The sequence below is a fragment of the Crocodylus porosus genome, unplaced genomic scaffold, assembly GCF_001723895.1.
Source record: "Crocodylus porosus isolate Cpor-Errol unplaced genomic scaffold, CroPor_comp1, whole genome shotgun sequence".
NCBI lineage: Eukaryota > Metazoa > Chordata > Crocodylia > Crocodylidae > Crocodylus > Crocodylus porosus.
In genome coordinates this window covers 134377520-134395352 of record NW_017728931.1, presented here as the reverse complement: position 1 = coordinate 134395352, position 17833 = coordinate 134377520, and the positions used below count along the sequence as shown (strand labels likewise).

Below are 17833 nucleotides of genomic sequence, written 5' to 3'. Positions count from 1 at the left end.
CAGGTGTGTGACTGAAATGAAGCTCCTTTTTAAATTATTTTTATTGCTTTTCATATGTGAATTCTAAGCCATTTTAGTGGGATGCAGAGAGACCAAATGGGAAAAATTATAGTCTACTTATCAAATACAATTTTGCTTTTATGTGATAGCTTTACACATAAATAGGTAACAAGATAAGCCAAACTTCTTTGAAATATTTCCGCCAAGGTAATTACATAGACTATAACTATGGATTTTTTGGTTTCCTGTATTAAGAATTTCCCACAAGATAATTTTTCTCAGTTACAGCAAATACAGTCATAGTGTCACAATGTTTCTTTTGACAAAAGTTGCCGATTAACTCCTCTTTAAGCCATACTTGGATATGTCTTTTATTTTCTTCTTTCTATAGCTTGTCCTTCGAAAATGGTGTGAATTAATTCCTGGTGCAGAATTCAGATGCTTTGTCAAGGAAAACAAGCTTATAGGTATGCTTTTTTTTCATTTAAGGTTTATTCTTATTCCCTTTTAATTACTGTAAAGCAGCCAGGAGCAACGTTTTTGGCAGGCAGGCCACAGATTAGCCCCGAGTGTCACTTGGATCCCTTTCCCCTACTTGCTCCACTTTCTGCTTCCTGTCTGGTACTCCCTGTCTGTTCTGATGTTATGCTTTCTGCTCTGTGCCCTGTCTGTCACTGTGCTGTCGATCCTTGCCGTTGTCTGGACCTTCCACACAGAGGCTGCTATGCCACTTATGGCACCCATGCCAGAGGTTGGCCACCCCTGTTGTAAAACACAGTAGTGTGTAAAGGAAGAAACATTTCCGTGTCATACACAGTAGATGGGGATCTGTCTTGTCAGTGCACAGAGAGCCAGATTTGTCCATTTTTGGGCTGGGAAGTTCCAAGTGGAAGGTGGGTCAACTTTGCCCCTTATAGACTAACTAAATTAGAAAGAGACAGTGCGCAATCTTTCATGAGCTAGAGCTTACTTAACCAGATGTTGTGAAAGGACATGAACAAACCCATTTATAAAATGGAGAGAGTGATGTGAATAAAAAGGTAGAAAGGGATGGGGAGAGCAGAGGGCAAAGGGAATAATGATGGGAGAGGCAACAAGTGAAAAACCCATAGGAACAAGTTCCAGGTGACCACAGTGTACATCAGCGGCAAAGTCCTTTATCATGGGTTTATTGCATAAAAATAAGAAATCTGCCAATACACATTTTGGCTGATTTTTTTTTTTTTTTCCAGTTCATTTTTCTGAAAATAATTCAAAATTTGCATCATCACGGTCAACAAGCAGAAATTATCAATGGCTCAATGTCTAATTAGGAGGAGGCATCAAGATGGGTTCCTCAGGTGTTGGTCCTAAGTCCAGTATTGGTCAACATTTTCATTAACAATTTTGTTCATGGGATTGAGTTCACATTTGGCAAGTTTGATGACACCAAGTTGGGTGGCATTGTTGACCTTCTGGAGGGCAGGGCTAGGATCCAAAATGACCTGGATTGACTGCGAACCACTTTTCCAGGTAATCAAATCAGGTTCAGCAAGGACAAGCTCAGTCCTGCACTTGGGATGGAATAATTACACACACAGATACAAACTGGGGAATGACTGGTTAGGCTGCAGTAGTGCAGAGAAGGACCTGGCAATTGCAGTGGACTGTTAGCTAAATATAATCCACCAGTGTGTTCTTGTTGCAAAAAAAAAGACACTGGATTATATCAAGACAAACGCTTGCAAATCAAGGGAAACAATTCTCTTCAGCACTGGTGGGTCCTCACTTGACCTCACAAAATTTGATTTAAGGTCCTGGCAAGTGAAACTTATGAGGAAAGACTGAAAGACCTAGGGTTATTCAGTCTGGAGAAGAGAAGACTTGTGGGGGATTTGATAAGTCTTCAGAGACCTGAAGGGTGATTATAGAGCAGATGAGAATGGGCTTTTCTCTGTGGCTGTAGGGGATAAGGACTAAGGCAGGGGTGGGCAAAATATGGCCTGTGGGCCGGATCCAGCCTGCAAGGCCATTTTATCTGGCCCACAGGGCCCCTAAAATATATATATATAGAAAATTAATATTTCTCTGCCCTTGGTTCCTGTAAAAAATGACAGGAATCAAGGGCAGTAGGACCCAGGGGAAGCCTGGCAGGTTCCAACAACAGCAGGGCCTGCCGGGTCCCAACTCCCAGCCAGAAGACCCAGCTGGGGTTTCTGGGCTGGGAGCACATGGCTGCCCTGGCAGGAAAGCTCAGGTAAATGGGCATGGGCAGCCCCAGGCAGTGCAGGGCGCTGGGCATGGGGCAGGGAGGAGCCACTTTTCCCCACCCTCAGCACCAGCTTCTTCCCTGCTGGTGAGCAGGGGGTTGGGGCTGTGCGCTGCCCCCTGCCTGTACTGTGGGGCTGGGGGGCACTAGTTGTGAGCCAGTAGGAGCACACAGCCCACACCGGTGTCCCAGGGCCAGTGCCAGCAGGACCCAGAGCAGGGTGGCAGGAGCGTGGGGTCCCAGCTGGCAGGGACTCTATGGAGCCAGGCCAGCTCCCCTGTCCCTGCTGGTGCAGCACAGCTCAGCTGCACAGACCCCTGCCAGCCTGTGCCCCGCTCTGGGCCCCACCAGTACTGGCCCTGGGACATTGGTCCCAAGACGGTGACCAGGGGCGGGGCTACCCAGGCGGCCCTCGACAGCCTACCAAAACTGGGTAAGCAGCCCTCTGCCCAAAATAATTGCCTGCCCCTGGACTAGAAGCAATGGCCTCGTGCTGCAGCAGAGGAAATTTTAAGTTGAAGATTAGGAGGACCTTTCTTACTAGAAGGATAGGCGAGCACTGGAACAGGCTACCTTGAGAAGTTGTGAAATCTCCATACTTGAAAATGTTCAAGAGCAGGTTGGACAGACACTTGGCTGGGATGGTTTAGTTAGGGGTGAGCTTGCTTTGAACAAGGTGCTGGACCAGATGACCACAGTTTCCTTCCAGGCCTACTTCCCTGTGATTCCCACTTTCCTTAAATGGGGAGGCCTGACGGCCACGCCTGGAGATGACACACAGCATGTGTTGCAAGAGTGCACTTTTCCAGTTGGACAGCTGTATCCCCAGAGCTGCCATCCTTTGTTGATATGGTTTGGACCTGCAGTCGGTTTTGCAACAGCTGTTAATACTTAGAAATGGAGTTATCCATTTTTGCATGTACCATTTAAGAGCATGCCTCAAAATTAGACAGTATGGACTTACACTGAGAGATGAGCTCTGACATCATTCATGTAACTAAAATAACACAGATACAACACATAGGTCTTCCTTATGGGTTTTTTCTTGTCACTAGTAGCACAAGTTACTCACATTCTAGTGATAGAGAATGTGTTGATTTGTCATATGTGCAGCAGGATTTTACAGTTGCTCACATTTATGTATTCAGTATCAAAGCATCTGTCACTTAAGATGCACGTTAAGTTTATCTAATTTGAATCATTCTGTTGCTATCAACTTAAATTAATGTCTTTCAGACAGACAAAATACATGCATTTGTAATCATCTGGTTCAGGCCAGAGTGATTTGTGAGGCATGGGGAACAAAAGACCATGCTGGAGTGAATTGGAGAAAGCCTTGAGTTGCGTTTTAGGGGAACAAGTTGCTTTTTTATGAGAGAGATTGTCCAATCTATGTTAAAAAAGCTGCAGGATTTAACACTTGGAGTACTGTAGAAAGAAAGTGCTTCCTCACACACCTTTTATCAAACACCTGCTCCTCTTAACCAAGTTAGAACTTACCTCTTGGGCTCTGCCTTACTTACCTCCTGGGCTCTGCCTCCCCTGTGGACATGCTGGCCTAAATTCTGTCCTTCGCACTCCACAGATCCTAGTTGCTCCCATTCATCATTTCCGATGCATCTCACCTCCCTCCCCACTGCAGGGTGCCCAGCACTACATCAAGTTGGGAGCATGGGGGAGAGGTTTTTTTGGCAGAGTAAACAGGTAGAAAGTAGCTTTTTCAAGGAACCCCAGCTCCCTTCCACATCCAGAGTGCACTAATTGTATAGTGTGGCCAAATAGCCAGCATTTCCTCCTTACCATTCCTGGTAACCCTGAAAAACTGACCACTCGCTAAAGGTCTTGACCTCAGCTAAATGGAAGTCCCAGGGCTTTAATCAGTAATGCAGTGTAAGGGTTACATAATACCAAAGGTTTCAGTCTTCTTGGGTTAGTCGTGGTTTTCCTGAATATCTTGCTAGTTTAGCTCAAGATGCTTCCTTTCTGATTTGCTGCTCATTGTTTGTTAAGAAAAGAAAATTGCAAAGTATTTTCTCCTCTGTACAAAATGCTCTACCTATAGAACAGGCACTGTATAAAGATATATTTGTTTTACATGGGACTCAGTTGCCCCATGCTTTTCAGACCTTTCAGACATGTGAACTCGGAGAACCACATTTCATCATGAGCAGCAGCGCTGAGGACTGCTTCAGAAGCTAGGTATACTGATAGAAGTAAAGAGCCGTGTTTGGCCTTTCTCTTGGGAACATCCGTCAGTGACTCCTCCTTACCACCGGTTCAGGATTGTGGCGTTGGGTTCAAAAGAGTGTTCTGTTCAGCTTTTTGGGACTTGAAAGTCTGCCACTTATGGTCTTAATGGTTACTAAACACCTAGGAAATTGAAGAAACTTTACCTAAGATCCACTGTGGAAGTGGCAAATGTCTGAAAGCAGGCCCACACATGTGTGGGTAATAAATACCATTCACCAGATGGAGGGTAGAATTAATGGAAAGAAAATTGTTAATATAGTGAGGGTGCCTGAAATACCAGAGTAAAGACAATTGCCTACAGCTGCTATTGCTACAATTCAAATATTATGATCTTTAATGTAATAGACTACAGTGTGCATCTTTCTGATAACTGGGTTCTATTCATCCAATTTCTTTGCATATCTGCACAACTCTAAAATATGGATGTAAAATGTATATGGGTAATTAATTTAATTTAAATTTCTGACAGGTATCTCCCAGAGAGACTACACTCAGTACTATGAACATATCGCTAAACAACATGAAGAGATCAGCAGATCCATAGAGGAGTTCTTTCAGAAACACATACAGTATAAATTCTTGGATGAAGATTGTGAGTACCTCTTTAAGTTTTGAATTAGAAAAAGAGGACTGTGGGTAAGGATAATATTTAATAGAAGTACTAAGTGGCTTGCTAGATGCTCAGAGATTTAATTTTAAACTAGAATCTGAAAAACTGATGCTTCAAGTGTGGGTTTTTTAAATGCAACTCCTGTTAACTCCAGAGGCAGATTTTAAGCTCAAAAAGACTTTCAGGACCAGATGCATAGTAATGAGACCTGTTAAATTACTGTGTCTTGTCCTTTGCCAGACCAGTATCATTTCCTACAGTAAATTCTGAAATCCCGTTATGTTACATGGAGCAATGAAAGACCACTATTTCTAGGTAGCAATTGACATTGCCAGTGTATTAACTTTACAGTCAGGTAATATTCTTGTTCCCTCTGGCTGTATGCCTGTGCTACTTACTGGTTCTGTGGTATCTGTTTTACTGATTTAAAAGTTTTGTATCATTAAAAATCCTAGCAGTCTATGGCATAAACTTACAGAGCAGTGCAGTATCTTCCGTGGTAGAAAGTTGGTAATGATAAAAACTAAAGAGAGTAGTCTAGATTCTTTCAGGAAAAAGTGTTGATTTGAATGATCCCTTCCATAAGAGTTTAAATGCTTTTTTGCTTTATTTTCATTAGTAGTAGTAGTAGTTTTAGGTATTTCATTTATTTTTAAATGTCAGAAAACATTAGTGAGTGGACTTTGGTGGAAAATGCATGTGAAAGAATACCCAGGAATAAGAAAAGGAACATTATTGTATTTTGCTGCAGACCAACACTGGAAGACCATTTCCAAGATATTATATAAATCTATTAAAAAAAGTTGATACCCAAAACTGTAGCTGCTCAGACTTCTGTTCATAACGGGCATGTACTTTATTTTTTTAGAGAATCCACTACTGAAGTAGTAGAAGTAAATTTGAGGGGCATCATGTGAATGTTTGTTGTTTTAAACAAAGCAGAAAACCTAGTACAAATTCCATGCTGGAAACAGTCTCTTGCTACAGTTATTTAGTAGGCTGTTGGGGACCACCCCCCCCATGCGTTATATTAGGCCATGATTAACATGTTAATAATGGCATAAACAGGAAGGGTGCTACATGTGCACCCCATTTAAAGTGCTATAAAATGGGGAATGAGCCATAAATACACTGAACATTTTTATAGCTCATTTGTGTGGTGTCTTAAATTGAACACATGGCTTGGGCCAAGAATTGGCTGATTTTTCAGCCCTGTGGGAGGCTGTGTTGTGGAAGAGCTTCCCCTGCCTGGCTGGACTGCCCAGTGCAGGGAACTGAGGCTCCCAGTGGGGGAAGCCTTTAGCTTGCCCTGCCAGGGCTTTAAGTGCTACACAGAGCAGCCCTTGGTTGCCTGGCCAGAGCTGCTCTGTATGGGCCTTAAAGTCCCAGTGGGAGGATACCTCTGTTCCCCCAGTGCCAGGACTTTAAACCCTGTGCCAGGCAGCTCTGACCAGACTGCCCAGCGTAGGGAACAGAGGTCCCAACAGTGGAAGTCTTGGCTTCCTCCACTGGGGACTTTAAACCCTGCGCTGAGCAACTCTACCTGGCTGGTGCATACCCTGGTGCAGTCGCTGGACCCAGCCAACACCTGCTTGTCAGTCTGACAGTTTGGGTCTGGCTCCAGACCTTGCTTTGGTCCCCAACTGGGCTGACATTCAGCTGATTGTCAGGCACCTGCCTTTCAGCTTGTCGGTGCAGGGGAGCCCAGGAATATTGGCAAGTAGGGCATGATTGGGATCTGATCCCCAGTCTCAAAATTGCATGTGGCATGGCAGGGTGCATGATTTTTGGGATCGGTGATCATATCCCATCATGGCTTTAAATGACCCATCTATCAGGGGCCTGGGATAGTGTCTCTGAGCAGCAAATGATCAAGATTTGGTAAAATTCCCAATTCCAGATATTTTACACAGCTCAGGATGTAGATTGAAGCTCTCATCCAATAGAACTTTTAATCTTGTGAGCTGAAGTTAGTGGGGTTATTCATGTTTGTAGTGTTCATTTCAGTGGGATTTATTGTAACATTCATAAAGTTATATGCACGCTTAAGTGGTTTGCTGTATCAATTTAATGATCAAATAGATCTTTCCTCTCTGACTTTCTAACGCACGGTATATGCCCACCCCTGCTTTTACTTAAACATTAACAATCTGGGTCTGCAACATACTTCATAAAAGAGTTTAACTCTGGAATGCTTTTGACCTGAGAACAATGCATTAGTTTGAGGATTGGGCTTTATTTTGAGTACAGGGCTTTTATTTTTTATTGGTTTTTTTTTTTTCCAAATAAAAGCCCTGTACTTAACTGCTAACATAATTGTAGCTGGTATGTAATCAGTTGCTTGTTAAGAATTCAGACTGATATTTTTAGAAAGGGTACCTACAGTCAGGCTCCTTGGGTGATGTCTCAGAAACTGAGAGTTTCCCTGGCTGTTGCTGTGAAGTTTTCACAGGTCTTTTCCCTCTTACAGAGTAGATGGAGCTCTGCTTTCTGAGTTGCCTTTTGGGGAAAAAAAGCTGCAAGTAGGGGTGCACCAATAAAGATTTTCTGGGCCGATGCCAATGGCCAGTTATTAACAAGCCATATCGGCTGATTAACTGCCAAAACGCAGTCCTGCAGCTTGGAGAGCAGTGTCTGGCTGGTAAGTCTGTTGGAGGGAAGGAACAAGACAGAGAGGGAAGGGACGTGGGGGGGCAGCGTGCAGATCAAGACCCCCCCACACACACACAGTGAGGGAGGGAGTGGGGCAGGGGCAGGTGCTGCACAGCTAGGACAGAGCACAGGATAGAGTCGTTGTTCAGAGGGCACAGAAGGGAAGACAGCTCCTGCTGCTGTGTGCACTCCTGGGGGAGGCATGGGGGACATGTGTCCTCCCCTCCCCCCAGATCTGTGTGAGGGGCAAGGGTAGGCAACCCACTGGGGGTGGCACTTGGCTTTTCCCAGTGGGTGGGGATGGGCTGGGGCTGTGCTCAGGCAGGTGGTGGGATGGGGTGGGGGGCTACAGCTATAGCCGCTCCAAAATTTGCTCTAGCCCCTCTCTCGGCACTGCCACTGCCCTCTCCAAGTGTAGGCTGGCCCAGCCCCTCTGCTGGGAAGAGCCCAGCACTGCCCCTGGCCTCAGCCTGCAGTGGCAGTCCACCCTCGCTTCATGCACAGATCTGGGGACACATGCCCCCCATACCTCCGGGGGGGGCGCACAGCAGCGGGACCCCACTGTGCCCCCCTCCCCAGACAAGCTGCTCGCAGATCTGTGTCATGTCCCACTCTTCCTCTTCCCCCGCCTGCTGCCTTGGCTGGGCAGCACCTGTCTCAGCCCCACTCCCTCCCTCACCACAAGGGCCTCAATCTGCCTCCCCCCCACCTCTTCCCCACTCTTCCCTCCCAACAGACTTACCAGCTGGACGCTGCAGTTGTGCATGCACGTGCAGCATTTCTTGGCAACAACATCAGCCAAAAACTGCACAAAAAAAAAAAGCCAATTGCTGATAATCTCAATTTTCCTTTTATTGGTGCCGATATGATATGGACCAATGTACTGGTGCACCTCCTAGCTGCAGGTTACCTTCTGTGATGAAGACTTGCACTTCTGTAGTCTTGGGCACTAATAAGCACTGAGTTTTTTTTTTTCTCCAGGGCAACTGACTGCAGGGAAACACTACACAGCAATTAGTTTTTTGGGGCTTTTTTCATTTATGTCCATTGGTTTTGATTTTTTTCCCCTACTTATCCCTTGACAGCATATCCAGTGGTTTGCAGGAAGTTGGTAGTTGTTGCTCAAATAATCAAATTCTTTTCATTCTGTTCCATTCTTTAAGTGGCAGTGATCTTGTTTCTCTGGCAAGCTGTCTGTGCTTTATTGCTACATTGTGAGCTGATTGCCGCTCAGCCTCTTCCACTTGGATTGGTAGCATCTCCAGATGGGAGTGTTGAGTAAGTGCAGCTGGAGTACTGCAAACTAACATGTTTTAAGAAAAACTTCGCAACCTTCTAAATACCAAGTGTGAGGAGGAATATAGTAGACGTTTATATCGTCGTTTTTCATCATCCTTATGAAAGATACCATTTTGATAACAGCGTAGCCAGCCTCCCGTTTAACAACAGAACATATGGATCAGCATGCATAATAGAAAAACTTTTTTTTTCCATCTGAAATCCCATCAGGATAGGGGTGAAGCTGAAGGAGAGGGATAATGAAGTCTTCCTGCGTGTTCATATTTTGTGTTGTACTAGCCAATATCGCAATTAATACTAATTATAGTATGAATTCTCATCCACCAAAAATTGGGCTAGCACCACCAGGCAGCTATTAGATTTCAGAGACTTATATTTACTACTGACTTGGGCCTGACAGATGAGACATTTTGCAATATGTTTTTATGCTGATTAAATGCAAGTGTTTGTACTTCCTGTTCCTATTAATCAGTAAGCTCAAATAAGCACATGTGATGGTAGAAGAAGCCTAATATTACTGTGCTTTCCTGTACAGGTGGATCACTGGTATGGAGGCTCATTTACCTGAGCAGGTTGCATATATTTAACTTCAGGGGTGATGTTTAAACTGATTTAGCAAAACTTGTGCTAAAGGTTTTGTGAACACTTAGTTGAACTACAGTCCATTGAGAAAAGACTTGCATTGAATTGAAACTGAGCACTCCTATATTGAAATAAGTGACTGTGTCAGGGCCTGCTTGGGTTTCCCTAAATCAAGTGGAATGCAATCAAGTCGGTACAACATCAGCCTGTAGAGAAGGCCTTCGTTTGTGTGTGATCCTGCGTAAGAAGATAATGCACCATGAAGTTGTGGGGGGAGGGGTGTTTGGTATTGGGCATTGTTAAAACTATGGAAAAAAAGATGCGCTGAAAGGCAGAACAAGGAAATGTTGTCAGATAACCAACCTTGTTGACATCTCTGAACATGGAACAGACCTTGCTAGTCAGTGGATGTGCTGCAACTGTTGCACATTGTACTAAACACAGTAGTTCCAGTATTGGTCCTCAGCCACTCCACATGCCCCTGCCCCTGCTGCTCGTTTTTACCTCTTGTTCTATTTCATTGTGTGCTGAAATTGTAATCTCTTTGGAGGAAAAGACTGTCTTTTATTAAATGTGTACAACATAGCCCCTTGACGTTACTGCCAATCAAGCAGTCATGACGCAGAAGTTGAAAGCTTTTCTCTGCTTAGAAGAGCTGATGAAATATTTTGGATTGGAACAAAAATGCAATAAAAATTAAAGGGGTGTACTTGGTGGCCGTGTTAGTCTGAGACAAAAAGACATACAAAAAACTAGAACTCTTGGTTCCAGAACGATACCTATTATTAAACCAACTGGAAAATGGCAAGAAAATTGTCCGTTTCTGCAAGATTTCAGGATCAAAGTCCCTTCGTCAGGCTCTGGGAAAAGTGTAGACGGTACAAGGTGGTAAGAAGTCCCCATAGGTAGGAAATAAATTTCACTTTTGCACGGAGGGAGCTGAAGATGGAAGTCTGTCCCTCTGGGTCCACGTGATATGTGTTGAGTAGCTCTTTGATGTGTTGATCAGGGGGAATTCCTTCCCTGGAGGTGTCAGATGGCAGGCACGGAGGCAAAAAAACTTCCTTGTTGTTCTGCAGTGAAGTTTAAAATCCAAAAATCAGCTGAAATTCAGCATCTTCCATGTTTCAGGGGTGTACTTAGTAGCCATGTTGGTCTGAGACATAAAGGTAAAATAAAAGGTACCCCTGAAACATGGAAGATGCTGAATTTCAGCTGATTTTTGGATTTTAAACTTCACTGCAGAACAACAAGGAAGTTTTTTTGCCTCCATGCCTGCCATCTGACACCTCCAGGGAAGGAACTCTACCTGATCAACACATCAAAGAGCTACTCAACACAGCTCACAAAGACATTCTCATGGACCCAGAGGGACATCCTTCCATCTTCAGCTCCCCCTGTGCAAAAATGAAGTTTATTTCCTACCTATTGGGACTTTTTACTATCTTGTACCATCTACACTTCCCAGAGCCTGACAAAGGGACTTTGATTCCGAAAGCTTGCAGAAAATGAGTTTTCTTGCCATTTTCCAGTTGGTCTAATAAAAGGTATCGTTTTGGAACCAAGAGTTCTAGTTTTTTGTATGTCTTAAAAATTAAAGAGAAGCCTCCCTATGTAAGGGTAATGGAAAGTCTCTCAAGCTATGGACAAATACACTTATACTTATTTTGCTGCTTTAAAAGAGGAAGAGGATTTGCTGCTTAGAAGTAAGCGATATACATTACGATCTAGCTGGTATAGCTGTGTGATCATGTAGCAAGAAGAGTTAGCTAAATGGCCCTAAGGTTTGACCCTGGATAAAACAGGGTTGTTTGCAGGAGTTTTGCTCCCATGAACAGTACAGAATCATGTTGCTACAGCAGTTGCAGAGCGATACCATATAGGTATCTTTTGCTATCAGTGCAGTTCTTGCACATATCTGTACCTTTGCTGTTACACTCCCCTGCCATGAATAAGCCCAGTTCTAGCTTTCAGTTTTGCAGATGTATTACATCTGGGGATTGTGCCCTAGGCTTGTGTATCTGTTTAAGCATAGCTGTCTTGTATATGATCACCTGTATTTTAAAACTGACACATATCCCTCCTCCTTTCCAGTTGTGTTTGATGTGTACAGAGACAGCAAGGTAAGTGAATGATGGCTCATGTCATATTGTTGGAGTAGTCTTTATTAATTGCTCTGTGGAAGTGCTGAAGCTGCCTAAAATGACACTGAAGTGAAATGAATGCAGTGTTGAGTGAATTACAGGTATCTGTCAGCAAGGGGCTGCCATATGCTAGACGTTATCCAGGACCGGACAGGAAGGTGGTTGGTGTGTTTGCGTATATGCGCATGCCAAGAATGTGGATGTTTTGCAAACCGTTTCCTCCAGAGAAGGGGCAGTTTATCTTAAAGCATGTCGCTGTGGTTTCAGCTGCAATTGCCTGACAAATACTCAGTCTTTAACAGAATCTTTGATGAGACTTTTTAAAGTGGTTTATGCTGTCAGAAGAAACTCCTTGGTTAATTGTTCAAGATGAGGGTGGCAGCCTGTTAAGATTGTCTGGTAATTCCCATTTTAAGACCCTCATTTTAGTTGCTTAGAACTAACTGTTTAGGTTGAATTTTTTGTGAACAAAAAGGCTGTGAAAAATGCACAGCCTTGCCCACGTTAAAAAAATTTTGACAGCCTTTTCCTTGAACTGCTCCAGCTACGCCTGTGCTTTGGAACAGGGCTTAAAAATGTGGCCTTTCTGTCTAGGACAGGCCTTTTGCTGTGGCCCTCAATTTGCCCTAAATTTGGCCAAGTTAAAAGCTTTGGGAAAAATGGTAGCATGCGCAATCTTCAGGATTTTTCAAGTGCAAAAAATTCTGTCTTCGGTAAATGTGCTCGTGTTGCTCACAGCTCCTTGTACTGACCAGGGTAAAATATGTACCCTTCCTGGTGGGCAACTGAGCATATTTCAGGTGTGCATCCAGGCTTTACATGCCCTGAGCCCAGGGCTACAGAGGTGGAACTGCTCTCAGCTGTTTCAAGCTGGAGCAGGGCTGGGAGCTGGAATTAAGCTGTTTTCCCTGCGCTCACACTGGGATTCCTCATCCCCAGCAGCCAGGTAGGAGCGGTTCTCTGAGCTGAATGCAGAGGGGGACAAGCAGTTTCTCCTTAGCTGTCAAGACAATATGCTGGGTGCATGTATCTGTTAATTACTGGTGCAGCTCTTGGGCTCCTGGTAAACTGCCAGTTAGTCCTTTGGGGGTTGTCTGTATGGCTCAAAGCAGCACTGTGCTGACAAGCACCACATCTGCTGCTTACAGGCTGAGTTCCTGAGCTGGAGTTAGTAGCCTTATTAGCCTCCAAAATTTCAGTTCAGTTTCCTAATTGTGTGTGCTGCACTGCTGCTGTTCAGAGGTAGCGCACACCGAAGGCAGAGTGCATCTCAGCGTGGCACAACCTTGCACCATACCATGGATGCATTTAAGTCTTTGCCTTTTGCCTCTGCCCATGGGTGCCAAGCTCGCAAGTGTATTATTCAGCATCCCTTTAGCATCTGGATTACAAATGCTGATAAAGGTTGAGTCCGTTTCCAGGGCCTGTTCTGATCAGCATGTTTTTATGGCAGCCTCACCTGTAGAGTGACAGCAACGTCCAGCTCCTTCCTACTTAAAGTTTTTTCAACTGCAAATATCTCTTGGATGGATGGAGTGTTTGGGTTTTTTTTTGCCAGGGCTGCAAAATTTGGTAGAGCAAAAAATCCATGCAGGGAGCGACTGAAACGTACTGGGGACTTCGCTCCAAGTCCTGCTTTTTCAGAGGGAAGTGGGAGCAGTGCGTTTCATCTGGTTGATGTAGAACATAAAGCAACTTCTCACGTGTGCATTCGGTCCAGGCTTTCACATCGCAGAATCCAGCTCTTACAAGCTCACTTCTATTTTTCATCTTGTACTGAGTCTTTCCAATTTAAGTTAACATTCTTTCTGTCTTTCTACCTTAGCTTTGTGGGGGTCGCTCTTGTTAGTGATGGGGTGGCTTTGCATGCCAGCATGCAAAACGTATTCTGACACAATCTTGAAAGCCAGGTGGTCTCCAGAGCCAGGCAGCCAACACTACAAAGACTGAGTTAGCCCAGTTTCATTTGGATGCATTTCTTCAGCTGTTAAGTAGCTGGGACTGAGTTATTTAAACAGCTGCCTGAAGACAGCTGTAGTTCAGTGTTGTATGAACTGATCCCTGTACGTATGTCTTGCATACATCCCAGGTCTTAACAATTTGCAAAGCATGTTAGGCTTCTTAGATAAGCTGCTGTAAGAGGGCAAGTATAATGGGGATATTTCAGGCTGCTGTTAATTTGCAAAACTTAAGTTACAGTAATATTAGTGCTGTGTTGACTCACAGGTGCTGTCATTGTGGGCAGTTCAGCGTTTTCATTTTATCTGTACTGGCTTGGCACTTATCTATCTTGTAACTTCCTTTGACTGCCCTTTGTTTTACGCACTTCCTTGATGTGGTAATGCTTTTTATTAAAACAAAACTTAAGTTGCTATATGTCTGTGGGTGTTAAGCAGAATTGCACAGTGTCCTCCATGTGTTTCTTCATCACATGCAAAACTTTGCCTAGATTGCTTATGCACTTATCTGTCTCGAGTGTGATAAGAGATTGTCAATATTGGAAGCCTTGCAATAAAGAGCTTTAGCCCTGCTGTGAAGCTAGAGGATGAAAGTGGTCTTGAACTATATTTTAGGGCCATGTGCTGCATTTGCTTCAGTTTACTTTCCCTTAATGTGAATGCTGTTCATTGACGGAGATAAACACTTCGTATTTAACACCTGTCATGAATTTTTTTTCGATTCCATCATTTTTTAATGCCTTCTACCAGCCATTTGCAGTTACCAGAGTTCAGTGAATATAGAAGAGGATCTTTAGGAATCAGTCAGTGCTGTGGATGAGCACTGTATCTACATAAAGTGGAAAGTATAGCTGTGGTACCAACAGAAGCATCTGTTCCTCTCACCAATCCTACAGTCTGTCTTTGGACAGAATGCAATTCTCTGAAGTGTAAATGAGCTCACAAAAGTCCATATAAAAAATTTTAAGTTGCATATATTTAACAAATCCTTGTTCCAGCCCTTTCTAAAGTCTAAACCCTCTGAAGCAGAAAAAGAACTTGTGAACCACAAAGTGAACTATGCCAGCCATTGCCCCGTCTCCAATTAAATTGGTTCATTAGCTTGTTTTTCTAAGTGTGGTGGGAATGCAAATGACACATTCTTCCTCCTGATATTGTTGAGCTAATAAGATATCCCAGTTAGTAAAACCAAAACATCATACTATCACAAGAATCTCCGAGCTGGGATGTAAAGTGGAGAAATGGAAACCCATGGTCCCGTTGGCAATGCAAATCTGCTTCCTGCACTGAAACTGCTTGGGACTCTTCCTCCAGTGTTGCAGCTCAGCAGTGCAAAACCGCCTTAGTTTCTTTACCCTTCCAGAATCAAACCCAGCTGCAGTCTGTTTTTCAGGTGCTTGCAGTTTCCGTATTAATAAGCTTCAGTCTTCTGAAATGTGACTTCAGTCCTGACATTTAGCATAGGGAGCATGTGGCAGCTTCTCGAAACTATTTGCTTGTGATCTGACAGGAACACGCGGTGGTGTATTTGCAAGAGGGACTCAGTGAAAACTGTGGGAACCCAAACTGCCTGGGCTGTCCCGCTGGCTCAGTTGTAGGTTTCGGGTAGTATTACTGTAATACTTCTGTCAACTTTTGCCCTCTGTCCCCCTGCACTAGTAAGGGAGGCTTGAGATAAGAACGTGACTGTGCCTGCTAGCTACCGAGGTCCTGCTCTATACTGCCATGGTGAGAGCAGGCCTCCCGCTGCCAGACCATATGAGGGCTGCTTAGATAATATCATAAATCTGCAGCTGCATGGAAGTGAGAGGACATTTCAGCAGTGTGGTCACCGCTGAGGAGTGGGATCCATAGAACCCAAAGGGATTTTCATCCCCGGTGAGGAAATGGCTGTGTTAGAACGCTAAATCTGGAAGTTTTACAGTGCATCAAGAAGATGGGGACCACGGTCTTAAAGAAGATCCCTCTGGCATGAAGGGGAGGAGGGAATAGAGACCTAGGTAATGACCTAAGTAACTCCCTGATCTTCAGAATCAGTTGCAAAGTGCCTTATATCGTGACTTCAGTGAATAATAATCATAAAGAAATCCTCTTGCCCCTTTAAAGGTACATACAGCATTTCTCTTTGATAAATCCAGGCTCATTCAGACATGATGCCTAACTTGGGAGAAATCCTTCTGTACGTTGTTGGGGTTTTGTGCTTTGTTACAGCATAATTTGTCTTTTATTAGCGTAGGTAACACTGTAAGGTGCAACATGGTTCCCTGTTAGTTTGAAGTAAGGCAGATAGTAGGGTGGGGTGGCACCTTGGAGACTAATTGGTTCAGAGAAGCATGGGCTGCAAGAGGTTAAACTGATACACTGACATGAGAAACTTAGGTTTGACTTTGCTGATTCTTCGTGGTTGTCCCGGGTGAAGTTGAGCAAGTTATTTTCATTTTTCTTTGCTTCCATTCCTCACGTCTGTAAAACACACACATCCCACCCATCCCGCATGGGTGGGTTGTCAGGATAAATGTAGTAAGGGTTCAGAGGAGTTCAGCTACCGCCATGGCTATCTACAGGTATCTTTAGATAAATTTACTCAAGAATACCTTGCATCTGTGAAGACTTTTTGAATTGGGAGGATACCAGAAGGCATTTTTCAAACTGTACAGTGTCCCTGAAATACTGCCACTTCTGAGATGAAGAGCAGCAGTTGTGCAGGCTGCTGAGGCGGCTGGTGTGAGAAGGGAAACTTCTGACCAAAGATAACTTGGGCAAATCCTTGTTCTTGCCCAATGTGCTGTGGGACTTTTGAAGGGCTAGGCAGAGCAAAATGGCTTGGTAACGTCCAGTCTACAAGATCTTCATGTAGGACACTACGTGGAACTGATCTCAGAATGCTTGCCCTCCCTATTTTGATCTTTTATAAGAACTGTTTTTTAGTGGTCCAAGATTTGGCATGTTTTAAAATGAAGTGCAGCCTGCTCAATACCCATGGAGAGAACATTTTAAAAACATATAATTTAGCTGATGGTGAAAAGTTCACGTCGGGTTTGATTATTTTTCTTGAGATCGAGTATGCTTGTATTTCTGCATTTAGGTGGATAATATTTTTCTGTCCTTCATACTGTTTAAATCTGGGTTTTTTTTTTATTTCCTCCATTGCTTCACTGCAGGGTAAAGTGTGGCTAATAGATTTTAACCCCTTTGGTGAAGTAACAGACTCGCTGCTGTTTACATGGGAAGAATTAACGTCTGGGCAGAATGTGAAAGGTGACCATGGTGAAGGGGAGGCTACGGACCAGGTACAGATTTATCTGATGAATAAAACTGCATTTGTAGAGAGACTAGCTAGATGTCTGAATAGGTGGACTAGCAGCCTCGGTTCCTCTCCCATGTGATTTAGTTACTAATGTGCATTTCTGTTCACCTCAGAGGGGTATGGATTGCATCCCAGACTTTGTTTTTAGTTCATTGATTAGAAATGCCTTGAAAGCAGGATTTATGTCTCCTACTTTGGGCAGGCTCAACAAATAATAGCGTCAGGTTTTAGGGCTTCCACTACTGTCTACTGCAGTGGATACTGTGGAGAAAAAGAGAGAGACTATATTGCAGCTTTTACCCAATTAAGAAACTTTCCCAATATTTCTCTTTACTCAGTTTAGTCCTGTTAATTCCAGTTCGATCCCTTTTATTGCATTTTAAACTGTGCCTTTTTATTTCTTCACATGTACATTTTTAACCTTCTACTCCATCACTTAACTAAGTTCTGCTGCCTACCTGGATTGTTTTTTCTCTTTGGTTTCCCCAGTTTCACAGTTGTTTGCGCTTCTACAAATCTCTCTCTAACTCTGTCTTCCCATTACAGAGGTGCCCAAAGCTAAGCCTATTTCCTGTTGTCCGGGGAAATATTCCCCTTCAGTCACTAGTGCTTCAGTGCTTTTCCAGTTTGTGACTAACCCTCGGGCCATTTGGCCCCAGCTTAACTCCTTAGCCAGCTGGGGAGAGCGCTGAAAGTAGCCGTCTTCAAGCTGGAGATTACTGATGGCTCAAGAAGCAGTTGCTAGCAACCTCTGGGGAACTGCTTAGCCAGTTGGCGTGTCTC

The 17833-nt window shown here is 43.9% G+C and overlaps 1 protein-coding gene across 1 annotated transcript in view; it reads left to right on the top strand.

Annotated features, from left to right (window-relative positions):
• Positions 1-17833, top strand: part of CDC123 (cell division cycle 123) — a 54617-nt gene that overhangs the window by 30905 nt on the left and 5879 nt on the right. Inside the window, exons 8-11 of the mRNA XM_019543701.1 lie at positions 392-467; positions 4968-5090; positions 11736-11764; positions 16905-17033. Coding sequence (XP_019399246.1) covers positions 392-467; positions 4968-5090; positions 11736-11764; positions 16905-17033 — 357 coding nt within the window. The remainder of the gene's footprint in view (positions 1-391; positions 468-4967; positions 5091-11735; positions 11765-16904; positions 17034-17833) is intronic.